Source organism: Olea europaea, chromosome 12 (assembly GCF_002742605.1).
Source record: "Olea europaea var. sylvestris chromosome 12, O_europaea_v1, whole genome shotgun sequence".
NCBI lineage: Eukaryota > Viridiplantae > Streptophyta > Magnoliopsida > Lamiales > Oleaceae > Olea > Olea europaea.
In genome coordinates this window covers 13,640,479-13,653,352 of record NC_036248.1, presented here as the reverse complement: position 1 = coordinate 13,653,352, position 12,874 = coordinate 13,640,479, and the positions used below count along the sequence as shown (strand labels likewise).

At 33.2% G+C, this 12,874-nt stretch overlaps 2 protein-coding genes across 2 annotated transcripts; one reads left to right on the top strand and one right to left on the bottom strand.

The window, feature by feature from the left end:
- The first annotated feature begins 987 nt into the window (after nucleotides 1–987).
- On the top strand, nucleotides 988–2,169 carry LOC111405751. The gene is made up of 3 exons (XM_023034774.1): nucleotides 988–1,082; nucleotides 1,595–1,740; nucleotides 1,826–2,169. The coding sequence occupies exons 2-3, from the start codon at nucleotides 1,633–1,635 to the stop codon at nucleotides 1,925–1,927; spliced, it is 210 nt and encodes a 69-aa protein (XP_022890542.1). The 5' UTR covers nucleotides 988–1,082; nucleotides 1,595–1,632; the 3' UTR covers nucleotides 1,928–2,169.
- Nucleotides 2,170–5,652: 3,483 nt separating this feature from the next.
- LOC111405750 (rho GTPase-activating protein 2-like) lies at nucleotides 5,653–8,852 on the bottom strand. The gene is made up of 4 exons (XM_023034773.1): nucleotides 8,339–8,852; nucleotides 6,958–7,078; nucleotides 6,500–6,850; nucleotides 5,653–6,348 (listed from the first exon to the last, which is right to left on the bottom strand). Exons 1-4 carry the CDS (start codon nucleotides 8,677–8,679, stop codon nucleotides 5,764–5,766), a joined length of 1,398 nt encoding a protein of 465 aa, XP_022890541.1. The 5' UTR covers nucleotides 8,680–8,852; the 3' UTR covers nucleotides 5,653–5,763.
- Nucleotides 8,853–12,874: the final 4,022 nt, after the last annotated feature.

Genomic DNA, 12,874 nt, shown 5'->3' with positions numbered 1-12,874 from the left:
GGGGGCTGGGGGGGGGGGGTTGAGGGGTTTTTGAATAGTATTTTTAGGATAATATGTGGTTGAAAAGTAGGGATACTATTTTATTATGTGAATTTGTATTTAAAATTGATTCAGCAGTAAATTATACAATAAATTAATAGGTATCAAAAAGACACTAAGTAATTTATCAAAAATATAAAAAAATGAATGTGTTATCTTTCAACGAGGTTGTTTGACGTGCTCCAAGTCTAATTAACGTGCATGTGAAGAGGCTTGTTAATAAATAAAAGTATCCTCTCTTAAAATTTTAATTTTAATATGAGATTATTGAAAACACTTATTCATAAGGTCATATTTTAACATATCAAATATGTTGATATCAAATATGTTGATACGCAGTAATAGATATTATTAAAAGGAAAATGAAAAAAAATAGATATTATTAAAAGGAAAATAAAAAATAAAAAATAAAAAATAAAAAAAAAGGAGAAGAAGAAAAAAGAGTGCAAAACCTTTTCTATATTTCTAGAGTTCATTTTGATAATATGATATACAACTGATTTTTAAAATGTTCACGGTTATTGATTTGAATCTTGAATTAAAGTAAAAAAGCTTGGCTTCTACTCTTGGTAATATAAAATTTACAGCATGATTGGTTATGATTTTTCACCCTCAAAAAGTTAATTTTTTATCGTTATTTTCATAAATCAGCCATCATTTTTGACTTATTTTCTTATATGTGAGATCTATTTTTCTTTCTAACGATTAGAAAATCAATTCTCATAATCACTATTGAAAAGACACTAATAATCTACACTCCACCAGCTTAGAGCGTGCGTTTAGAAGTACATTTTAGTCCGTATTAGCTTTTTCTAGTAAGCTTGAGCTTATCCAAACATGCTAATCACCTCAAATTAAAAAAGATATTAGGTTCCACTTGGTAAACTTATCAATTATGTATTTTTTTTAATAAAATAATTTTGCTTATAGATTCATGACTTTTTCCTATTTTATCGTCCATTATTTTTGAAAAATCACTTTAAGGGAGAATCGCGTATTTGCTGTACATTTCAATTTTGAAAAACTTGTAGAACAAAGGGAAGGCGGCGATCGGGCAGGCAGAGAGCAAAAAGAATCGAAAATGAAATCATCGGAGGTTAACAATGGAGAATCTGAAATGAAGAGAGAACACAAGAAACCCCTTTTCAGACCAGCTAAAGATGACACCAAACCACTCCTCCAAGATCCAGTAAGATCTCCTCTCTCTCTCTCTCTCTCTCTATTTTGTGTGTGTGTAATATTAAGTATGGATTTGTAGATTTTGAGGTCGGACCCGATTGTGACGGAGGAAGCTGTGCTCCGGTTACCTCCTTTACCAGATTGCATCAAAGTCAAATCCCAACCACCACTGAATTTGTAGACATATGTATGCCTTTATCTACTCTATATTAGGCTGCAAATTGTTTACCCTCCGATGATTTTGCGGTTGCCCTAATTTGTACTGCTCATTAGTTTTAATTTGCTATCACGGAACGGATTCGTTGCCGTTTATGATGTTTCTTCTGAAATGTATTGTTTTCACATTTGGAGAAGTGAAAATTTCTACAAAGGGAAGGCGGCGATCGGGCAGGCAGAGAGCAAAAAGAATCGAAAATGAAATCATCGGAGGTTAACAATGGAGAATCTGAAATGAAGAGAGAACACAAGAAACCCCTTTTCAGACCAGCTAAAGATGACACCAAACCACTCCTCCAAGATCCAGTAAGATCTCCTCTCTCTCTCTCTCTCTCTCTCTCTCTCTCTCTCTCTATTGTGTGTGTGTGTAATATTAAGTATGGATTTGTAGATTTTGAGGTCGGACCCGATTGTGACGGAGGAAGCTGTGCTCCGGTTACCTCCTTTACCAGATTGCATCAAAGTCAAATCCCAACCACCACTGAATTTGTAGACATACGTATGCCTTTATCTACTCTATATTAGCCTGCAAATTGTTTACCCTCCGAAGATTTTGCGGTTGCCCTAATTTGTACTGCTCATTAGTTTTAATTTGCTATCACGGAACGGATTTGGTGCCGTTTATGATGTTTCTTCTGAAATGTATGGTTTTCACATTTGGAGAAGTGAAAATTTCTGGCATCGGGTTTTGGCCTGGCCACAAATAAATAATATTTGAAAATTAAATTTTAACTACTGCAACTTCTTTGAGGGCCAAACTTGTTTTTATTTTTTTTAAATTCGAAAAATCAGAAGGTATTTCTTAATTAGGTCTCCAAACTGAACCTTTTCTGTGTGACTTCTCTAGAAATGGTTGTGTTCGTTCCATAATTGTGATCTTCTGCTCACTAAGATACTATTGAATCCCTCATCGCATTCGACATGCGTATTGAGTTTTCAAAATTTTCAACAAATTAATGAGTACAAGGTAAAAAGAAAAGGAATGCTGGGTCCGTTTGATTATAAAGGTTCCAAAAAAAAGGGGGGCCCTTTTTTTAAAAAAAGTCCAAAAAAAAAAAAAAAAAAAAAAAGAAAAAAACCTAATTTCATGTAAATTGAAAAAGAAAAAAATCACCAAATTCATGGGAATGCATTTTCCATGAAATTGGCCAAAAACATGTTTTAAGTGTTTGTACCTTGAAACTCGAACTTCATTTTTACTTTCGTATTAAATAGCCAAAGTAGAAAATGAATTTTCTGAATGTGACATTTTTCATGAAATTCACTCCAATCAAATGGACCCTAAAAGGAAAGAGATACAAAAGATAGATCTTAATTATCATCCCCATCTTGTCTAATCCTATCTCAACCACAATTTCTAGAGACGGAAACGAGGGAGAACAAACATATAAAAATAAAAAACTTTGTTATATGTACAGAAAATGGTTACCAAAATTAATACAGATGATACTTAGCAGCAATTTCTTGGATAAAAATTAATTGTTTCAATGGTCACTAAACTTATCTTCATGTCTTTGATCGGTTACTGAAACTTAAAATGTGGAATTTTGATTATCGAATTTAGGTTAATGTCTTCGATTGCTCACTGAACCTAGGTTCGTATATTAAATTATTCGCTGAAGTTTAAAATGTCGAGTTTTTGTCACTAAACTTTGAAATATGCCGTACGTTATTCATTGGCATAATTATTGAATTTTGAAAAATATCGAGTTTATAGCGAGTAATGTACAGCATTTTTCAAAGTTCAGCGAGTAATGTACACTATTTTTCAAAGTTCGATGACCAAAACTCAATATTTTAAATTTCAGTGAGTTGGAAACAACATTTTTCAAATGTTAAGAAATGCGAGTTGGGAACTCTCAAGTGTCACCCTATGTATAAATCAGATACTTCTTGAATTTTCTCAATGCATCTTGATTCTTTCACATGGAAATTGTTTAAACACAAGTAACTACAAAAAATAAAATTGAAGAAGCAAAAGTGAAATTAATATTTTGAAATAAATTAGTTCGTAGTAAGGATAATCATGCAATCTTATGGCCAACTTAATTATAAGTCTAAGCCCCGAATGGGACATCCCATTTGCGTAAAGTACTAAATCAAGAAAATAAAAATAATAAAATAGAAAAGAAATCCTAAATGCCAATTATGTTGCATTTGATGTTTTGACACGTAATATCGTGTCCCAATTTTTCCCCAGAAGACGACGTCCGAGAATGTAATGCGATCACGTTTGCTGTTCTTCTAGAAGGAGAGGCGCGTCTCGAATAAATGGTCAAAGATTAACATAATCCTATCGATAAGAAATAGAAATTCGGTGCGTGGAAAATGGTATCGTAGATTTGATGATGAGGGGAATATATCTGAAGTTTTTTCTACACCAAGTCAACAGAAGATGATCGAATGCATTCAATTATGATGAAGCAAAGGACTTCCTACATTTAGGGTACGCCCACAGATTTACAAAATTCCTTTCAATTAGCAAGTTTGAAAGTGAGTAGAAGTCGGAGAAATACTTCACTCGATGAATGGTGACGAGGAATAGGACACATAAAAGGGGTGTTTGTGAGATATTTTTATGTAGAAATATATTTTTGAATAGTAAATTGATGGGAAATGTGTGGTTGAAAAATAAGGAAAAATTTTTGATTCTCGTATAATATTATTTTAATAAAGTGTGTGTGTGGTTGAAAAAAAAATAGAGAAAAATACATTTTGAAAAAAATGGGTACCAAACGGGGCCAAAATGAAATATGTTGTTAAAATTAATTATTGACTTAATTTTTTATGATTTTTTAAAACTAAAATGAGCTAAATATTAAGATCTTGTTTGGTCTTCATTATTTTCAAAATACATTTTTTCTCTTATTTAAACAACATAATATTCAATAAAATAATATTACACGTAAATTTAAAACTTTTTCTTAGTTTTTAAACACAATTCTTCGTTAAATCACTATTTCAAAATGCACCTTCAACATAAATTGAATCTCGTACTGCCGTAAATAGTATTACTCGTATAGATATATTTTACCCCAAGTTTGAACCTCAGTTTCACTATTTTTGAAAAATATATGGTTACGTAAGTGGGAATGCGTGATTGAAAGCGGGTTTTGAAAAAATGAGTGGGGCTTTACGTATAATTATTACGTTTAAAACGTTTATCAATGAATGGAACTTGCGGCAAAGAAATCGTGGATCAAGAGATTCCAGATGATACGGTCAAAGAAGACAGCCACCTCAACTATTTTTAAAAACATCTATATATATATATATATATGTATGTGCGTGTGTGAAAGTGTATTTTGTACGACTGTATTTTTTGTGGGATTAGAATTCTTCAAATAAATCTAGTTCTTTTGTTAATAAAAATGAGTAGGAAAGCAGTTTTTGATGTATCTTCCTTCATACTTTTCGAGGCGACCGGCGATTCGGAAGTTGATCGTGAAGTGCCGGCTGCCGCCATGGATGTGGCTGAGGACGATGCACTGTCATGCAGTGCATGCACTAATGAGTATATTAATCAAGAAGAATGGGGTGGCGATAAGGTGGCGCCGTCTAATGCTTCCAAGGGTTGCACAGTGGTACACCAGCAACGAAAGAAACTGAAAATTGGTGATGACTATCATAGTCGAGGAGAGGAAATGGAGGAGGATGACAGCTGTAGTACCACCGGAGTTGTTGATCAAGAATGTAATGGCGATGAGGCGGCACTGCCTACCACCCGGGCCAGTTTCTCAGTGGCGGTGCCTAAGAAATCCAAGAAATTGAAAACTTGTGAGGCTCCAAATATTAAGCTATTGAATCAGGGAGATAGGGACAAACTTTTCTGGGAAGCTTGTTTGGGATCTTGAAATCTTTATTTGATCGATGAAATATTCTAACTTGTTCTTATTTTTTTGTAGTGTTTTTATAGGTAAATTTGTCTAACTCAGAATATTGGATGTCACAGTGGTATTTTACCTAACTTGAAAACAATTTTACATTCTGCAGAGAAATCATCGTGAACTACTTTTTTCCTCGTGCCAAAATAAATTAATAAAAATGAGAAATTCTTTGCTGGTAAAGCAAAGAAACAAGCACAAAATTCAGCCCTAAACTGAACCGTGTGTTACAATCACCACAAGCAAACCACTCTCTCTGTTTTTCCTTAAAAGAAAAAAAAAAAGCCTAACAGTTACCTCAATAATTTACAGAAACAAGCACCTACGAGAGAAATTCAGGAACTTCGATACACCTCCGGCATATTTGAGGTGTTTGGTTCTTTAATAGTGTCAAATATTGTCTAGTCATGTCATAAGAAACTGAAAGCAGTTTGTGCCAAACAAGTTAATTGGGAACACACAACTGCTCAGGGGGAACCGGAGATTCTACCACATTGTCTAACATATCCACATCTTCAATGGCTGCAGATATTAACCGTGCATTCGTTGCTCTCAAGTCTTCTCCCTCGTCCATGCTCACGCAGGAACTAGCTGTCCTGTCAGATAATGGAACACGATATTCCTCACTGGATGTAGAACCACCTCCGGGACTGACTTGCTCTCTACACAAAATTCCCTCTAGCTGTTTCCGAAAGCCCTTTTTTGCGTTTTCGTTCTCGTCCAATTGCCTAAAGAAGCATTCTTCTATTTCGCTCAGTGATCCAACTTCGTCTCTGTCTTCGCTACTGGTGCTGTAATGGGGTTGTTCATCGTCATTATCAGATGCAGGCCCGGTTGATTCACAGCTAGTATCCATCTCTTGTTGGCTTTCATATTCCTCGTCCGTTCGCCCATTGGAGGAACGTGATGACATCAGCGAGTCTCTTCCTGCTTCTGCCTCTTCACGTTCTCGCAAGGTTTTCATGATCAACGTCTTTAATAAGTTCATTACTTGAACCGCGTGCATAAGAGCCGTCAATGGATCTGACATCTGGATCAAACAACAAATATAGAATGCCACAATTCGATAATGAAACTAATGTTCTTATTCTTCTTTAGTATTGTCCATTACTCTAGCGTCCACCTTTCCCCAAAAGCCATAAAGATTTGGAAAGAAGTTTCGATTGGGTTTGCTGATTTACCTGAGTCATATTCGGGGCAAAAACCATGGCAATATTTCTAGCATTCATTTTGTTGGATTCCTCTTGTTCGACTACATCAGCCATGAGATCAATAGCCCAGTTGAGCAATGCACTCTCAGTCGGTTTCAGTTGTTTTACGAGCTCAACAGATTCCTCTTCCGTATTGCACTGTAACACTTGTTCTGGAGAAAGCCCATCAAGTACACCAGACGGGAGTTCTCGGAACCAGGCTTTGATCAGACCAGCCAAAATATGGACATCAATGTTGTCAGGCACAATTCCTCTGTTGAGTTGGTCCCTAACATGCTCCTCTTGACTATTCTCTGGATTTATCCGAAAAATACCTTCTGCCTATAAAAAATCCATTCCAAAAAATTTCAATCACAGGCCTCCTCCTCAACATTATTTCAAATATTATTCGACAGCGAAAAAACCAAAATACTAAAATTTCGTCATACCTTTAGACCACTTTGCATGTATAATGTTTCTTGCATTAATAAGAGAATAGTTGGGACACTATTGCCTCTTGTGTCGTAAGAGCATTGCATTGATTCCGCTGATACACCGAATACACTGACACTGCAAAAATTATAATTGTATAGTTATTGAGAACATAATTCCATATGCAGGGAGAAGAGGAACTGAAAACACGACGGCCATCCAGAAATCATACACTGTTATTTAACTAATTACTTTTAAAGTGAAGTAATGTTTGTTATGTAGTGCTCGACATTACAATGAAAAAGGATAGTAAATTATTTCTCTTTTGAATACCATATAATACTATGAAGTCTATGTTGCCTAAAGAACCAACTTCATGATTCTTATGTATCGCATAATAATGACACGTCTAATCTCTATTAATGTTACATAAAGGTAGGAGAAATAGCTGAAGATAATGACAGAAAACTAATTCATTAACCTCATCAGAGGATGTTAAGTTGTACTTAGGAATCATTTTGTAATTAGGCTCTTTTTAGGTTGAATAATAGGAAATTAAGCAAATAATAGACACAATAGCAGTAAATGTTTTCAAACAACATTAAAGAACAAAACCCAGATCCAAAAATTGAAATTTAAGACAATTCCACGAGGAAAAAATGAAAGGGGAAAGAACAAATCCCAGATCAATAAATTGAAATTCGAGACACAATGTTCTCAAACAGAAGAAACCCAGTTCAAGAAATTGAAATTTAAGACACCCCATAAGATAAAAACAGCAAGATTTCAAACAACAGCAAAATGCAAAACCCAGATAGAAGAAAAAAATGGGGAGGAAATTTTAGATAGCCTGGAGATTAAAAATAAATAAATTAAATGTTAACAAACAACACTAACGAGCAAGTTCAGACAAAATAATAATAATAAATAAATAAATAAATAAAAACTTGAAATGCAAATAGATAGCTATCACAAGATAAAACAGCTAATGCTTTCAAACAACATTAAAGAACAAAGCTCAGGTCAGAAAACTGAATTTTAAGACGGCATACAAAGAGCCGTTGCGCTGGGTTTAGAAAGCAACTTTTGTGGGAGCTTTTCAGGGAAAAAAAAAAAAAAAAAAATTGAAAGCAGCAAAACATGAGAGTTTGTTTCAGCAGCGTTAAGTGGAAAAAATGCATTTTGAAATGGTAAATTGATGGGAAATATATTATTAAAATATATGGAAAATTTTTAAATTTATATATAATATTATTTTATTTAAAAATGTGTTGTTAAAAAAAAAATGAAAAAATGTATTATGGGAAAAATGAAAATCAAACACGTTAAAGAAGAAGACCCAAAAAATGGAAAAAAAAAAAAAAAAAGGAGCTGAGATTTTGATTCCTTTAGATAAACCTGGCACTGGGAGCTCTACATGGGATTTCAACTTCTAACTCATGAGGGAGACCCAGAAATCCATGAAAACGATCGAAAGTGACATGGGTTATGTGTTGGACATTTGTGGGCCACCCGATTTCCATGTGATTAACGGTGGAGATCATCTCTTCCTGACTATCCACCCGGCAAGACACCATGGATTTTCTTAAAACTGATATAAGAAAATCCACCAAAGGGAGCTGCTGCTGGTGTTCCTGATTATTTTGCTCCTCAGTTGCAGCAGATTTTGAACTCTTCCCACCTCCACCTCCACCGCCACCACATCCACCACCCGTTGTTACCATTACCATACCTGCCATTTTCTCTCTTTAAAACACTTTCCCTTCTCTCTCTATGAAGTCGAACGTTTTCTCTGTCTATGAAATCGATCGGTTTTCTCTCTCTAGAGCGTTAGCTATTGCATAAAAATTGGAGTCATTTGAACGGAAGCTGAGTTTTTATACGCATTGCATTGAAGAGGTATTTGGGCGTGGGGGAAGGGGGGACCGGGGGGGATGAGGTTTTTGAAGTTCGAAGTCACCGGTGCTTCCAAACGGCCACTAATTTCAAATCTTTTGTCAAGTGAACTTTAGGGTTTATTTGGTGAGGATTATGAAAATTGACTTTTTGACTGTTAGAGAGAAAAATTGATCCTATTTACGAGAGAATAAGAGCTTATTTGGAAGTAATTTTTCACCTAAAAAAATTGATTTTTTTATTGTTATTTCACTATTTTAATTGTAAAGTTTGACTTGATCTCTCACAGTTGGCCCCCAAATTACTCCTAACAGTCGCAAAATCAATTCTCAAAATTACTCCCAAACGGGGCTTAAGTAAAAAATGAAAATTGAAATAGTGAAATAACGATAAAAAAAAACTAATTTTTTTTGGAAGAAAAATCAATACTAAATATGCAGTTATTATCTTTTTAAGACCATAAGATTTTTCAGTTATGCCGCTAATAATAGTTTATTATTGCTCACTTGGACATCTTACCTAACCCCAGTTGGTTTATGAAAATTTTTATATTTTAAAAAAAATCATTATAAAATAATACTTATTTAAAAATACGATAGATATATAAGTCTTTTTACGCTCCCCTAATAAATTTCTTGGAAGGTAATATGTGCAAATTAAAGAGCGCTGAAGATAAAAATGCGACATAGAAAAGTTAAAAATATAAGTACAAAAATGAGCTAAATTTATGAATGTTATTGCAAATAAAATTTTGCGTGGTTAACAAAAATATGGTGTGAATATTATTAGTTTAGAAAAAATTTTGCCGAGCAATGTAGGTGGAAGTTGAGCATTGCAAAAAATACTATGAGTAATTAATAAACATCTTTGGTATGTTAAATTAAAAAGTATGTAATAAAAATGTAATTAGATAAAAATTTGTTAATTATATTGTCCAATTATATCATGTAAATGTATCTAGTATGTCATATATTGTTCAATTTATATCCCATGAATATAATAAACACAATTTATATCTCATGAATATAATAAACATGTTGTATATTATGCACTTATATCTTGTGACTATCAAATATAATCATTTTCCTTACAAAGTGCTTTAAATTTTTTTAGTCCGCTTTCATCAATTATCACTAGTTTTGAATTACAAATATTTTTGGATAATTCTTCTCAAACAGGGCCATGTAGAGGGCCAGGCACCCAGCCAATAGTGGGGGACATGTGTCCTCCCAAGAAAAAAGGGCCTACGTGGCCCTATTTTCCAAGCATAATTCAATATTTTTTTATTCACTTCATCAAAATCCGAGTTTTGAATTTAGAGCTCGTTTGTTCCACATTTTTTCAACAAAAATGTATTTTAAACATCACATCATGAGTCCTACCTTATAGTGTTGAAGTCAAAAATTGTAGGCTAATTTGATGAAAAAAATGTATTCTTTTCCCAAATAATGTGCACCAAACGGGGGCTTAATCTTTACTTTAGAATATGGGGTTTTCAAAATGGAAAATAGCAGAGAGTCAAATATGTGGTTTGTTTTCTTCATTTCTTTAGGTTTATTGTTGCATCCATGTTTTCTTTTTATTGCATTATATTGAGGATGCATCAATTTTATGACGCGAGACCTTAAATTCTATCGTAATGTTGTCTGACCTTAAATAGTATTGAGCACTAAACCATCGTCAATTGTTCAATAAAATTGAAATACATTTTTATTTATTGAACATTTGTACTTAGTTCGACTTGGACCAATAACATTATCATAAATTCTAAGCTTTAGAATCCCATTTTCAAATTCAAAAGGGCAGTGTTGGGCGTACAACCCAACACATTACAGAACTCTTACAGAATTCTAACAAAGGGGTGGGGTCGAGATTTTTTTCTTCATTTTTTATTATATCGGGACCCGCGTGGGACTGACCCGATATGAGAGGTTGGTAAGCCCTCTGTAAGCAAAGCTCCAAAATCACTTGAGTATATACTTTTTGCTAAACAAATCTTCTATTATCTAGCGAGACCTTTTGCTATAAGAAATTAGATGAATAATTAAATTATAAGTAGTCATTTCTCATTATTTTTTCATTTTACACAAGTTTAGCATCCGTTAGACAGAATTATAAATGGTTTATAAGTTGCCCCTCGGGACATAGTCCAATGGTGCAAATGACAGAAGTAATGTTATCTCACGCTTTGCTGGCAACCGCAGTGTGGGGGTTCAATTCCTGAGACATGAAATTGGACTCCTTGTAGGCATAATGTACATGCAGCTCTTGTTCCCTGACCTGTTGGGGCACATCCCGCGATTTACCTTCCTCACAAAATTTTAAGGGCGGGACGGTGAGAACCTTCAAAATTGGAGTTCAACCTTTATAAATGGTTTATAAGAAGAGACCGTAATAAATATTTATGTAATTAAAATTAATATTTGATTTTCGTTGAATTTATAAATTTATGTCCATGCCTATATTCAAATAGCCTCTTCGTTAGGTCTGGTCAGGTTGGCGTGGGGACAGCAGAAGCTTGCTTTTTGTGATTTGGAGACCGTTAGTAAATTGATGATTACCATTGGACCCCTCCTATTTCTAACAAAACCAAAAAGTGTACTTTTTGCCGTGGCGTGAATCGTGAATAACGAATAACGAATCATAGAGTCAGTTTGGTTTGAATTAAAAAATAAATTTAATTTAAATCAAAATCAAAGAATAAATATTAATCATATTTTTTATGAATTCCACAATTTGTTAACAATACGTTTCAAAAATTTATATCACAATCTACTAAAAAATTTAATTTTAAATCTCACCAAACACTCTCATAATACCTTTTATTTTTGATCTAATGAAGAAAATAATAACATCAATCCAAAAATGTTGACAAGAAAAAGAAAAAATTTCAATGTTAAGAGTGTTAAGCCCTGTTTGATGCCTATTAGCAATAATTTTTTTGGAAAAATGAATTTTGAAATGGTGATTTTTTGTTAAAGAATGTGTAATTGAAAAAAATGAAAAATTTTGAGTTTATGTATAATGTTTTATTGTGAAAATGTGTGATTGAAAATGAATTTAAAAAAATAAATAAATTGGAGAATTATAGACAAATATGGGTTAGATTTTCTAAAGCATAAAGTCGGCCGCATGAATTAAAAAAATGTCGATCCCATATGTATATTCGATCATCCCCTATGTTCGTATAGTAAAACTTTTTTCTAAACTCAACCCATCATAAATGTTATTCAAATCGTGGCAAGTCATGAATCATGATGCGACAGATTTAGCATGTTGAAAACTTCGAAATATTATCTCATTCTTGAGCATCTTTTTAATAAGTGAGCGAAAATCAAATACTATTTTATGGCTTGTTAATTTAATTTATAGTTTGTTATAAGGTCATTTTCAACCACATATCACACAATAAAATATTCTACACATATGCCCAAAAAAAAAAAAAAATTCCTTATCTTTTAATCACAAAATTCTCCTAAATAGACTATTCAAAACTCATTCTTCCCCAAGTAATTCGAATCAAATAGGTACTTAAAGCTTAAATGAACAAAAATTACGTGGAAGAGGATAATAAACAAAATCATAAATGACTAAAAATCTTGTACTATTTAAAGCGTTCACAATGAGCGTGAAAGGTGTACAAGACTCGTCATGTCTTGTTGTATTAGAAGAAAATGATAAATAATATATAATTCACAGCGTATCGTTATTCGTTAATTATTATTGGCGTGTTTAGTGCATGTTTGATAGCAATTTTTCACCCCCAAAAATATTTTTTGACTGTTATTTCACTATTCCAGACATTATTTTTTATTTCTTCTCTCGCAAGTAAGATTCACTTTTTCCTCCAATGGTCAAAAAATCAATTCTTAAAACACTATTGAACTAGTCCTTAGTATGTTAATCTAGAAAGAAAGCAGTCTCAGAAAATTGAAAATTCTTTATTTAAGTAAATTTACTGTTTGGAATACGTGGGGTTTGATAATAATACTTGAAAAGAATACGATATTTTTTTTATGCAATGGAGTACTTAAAACT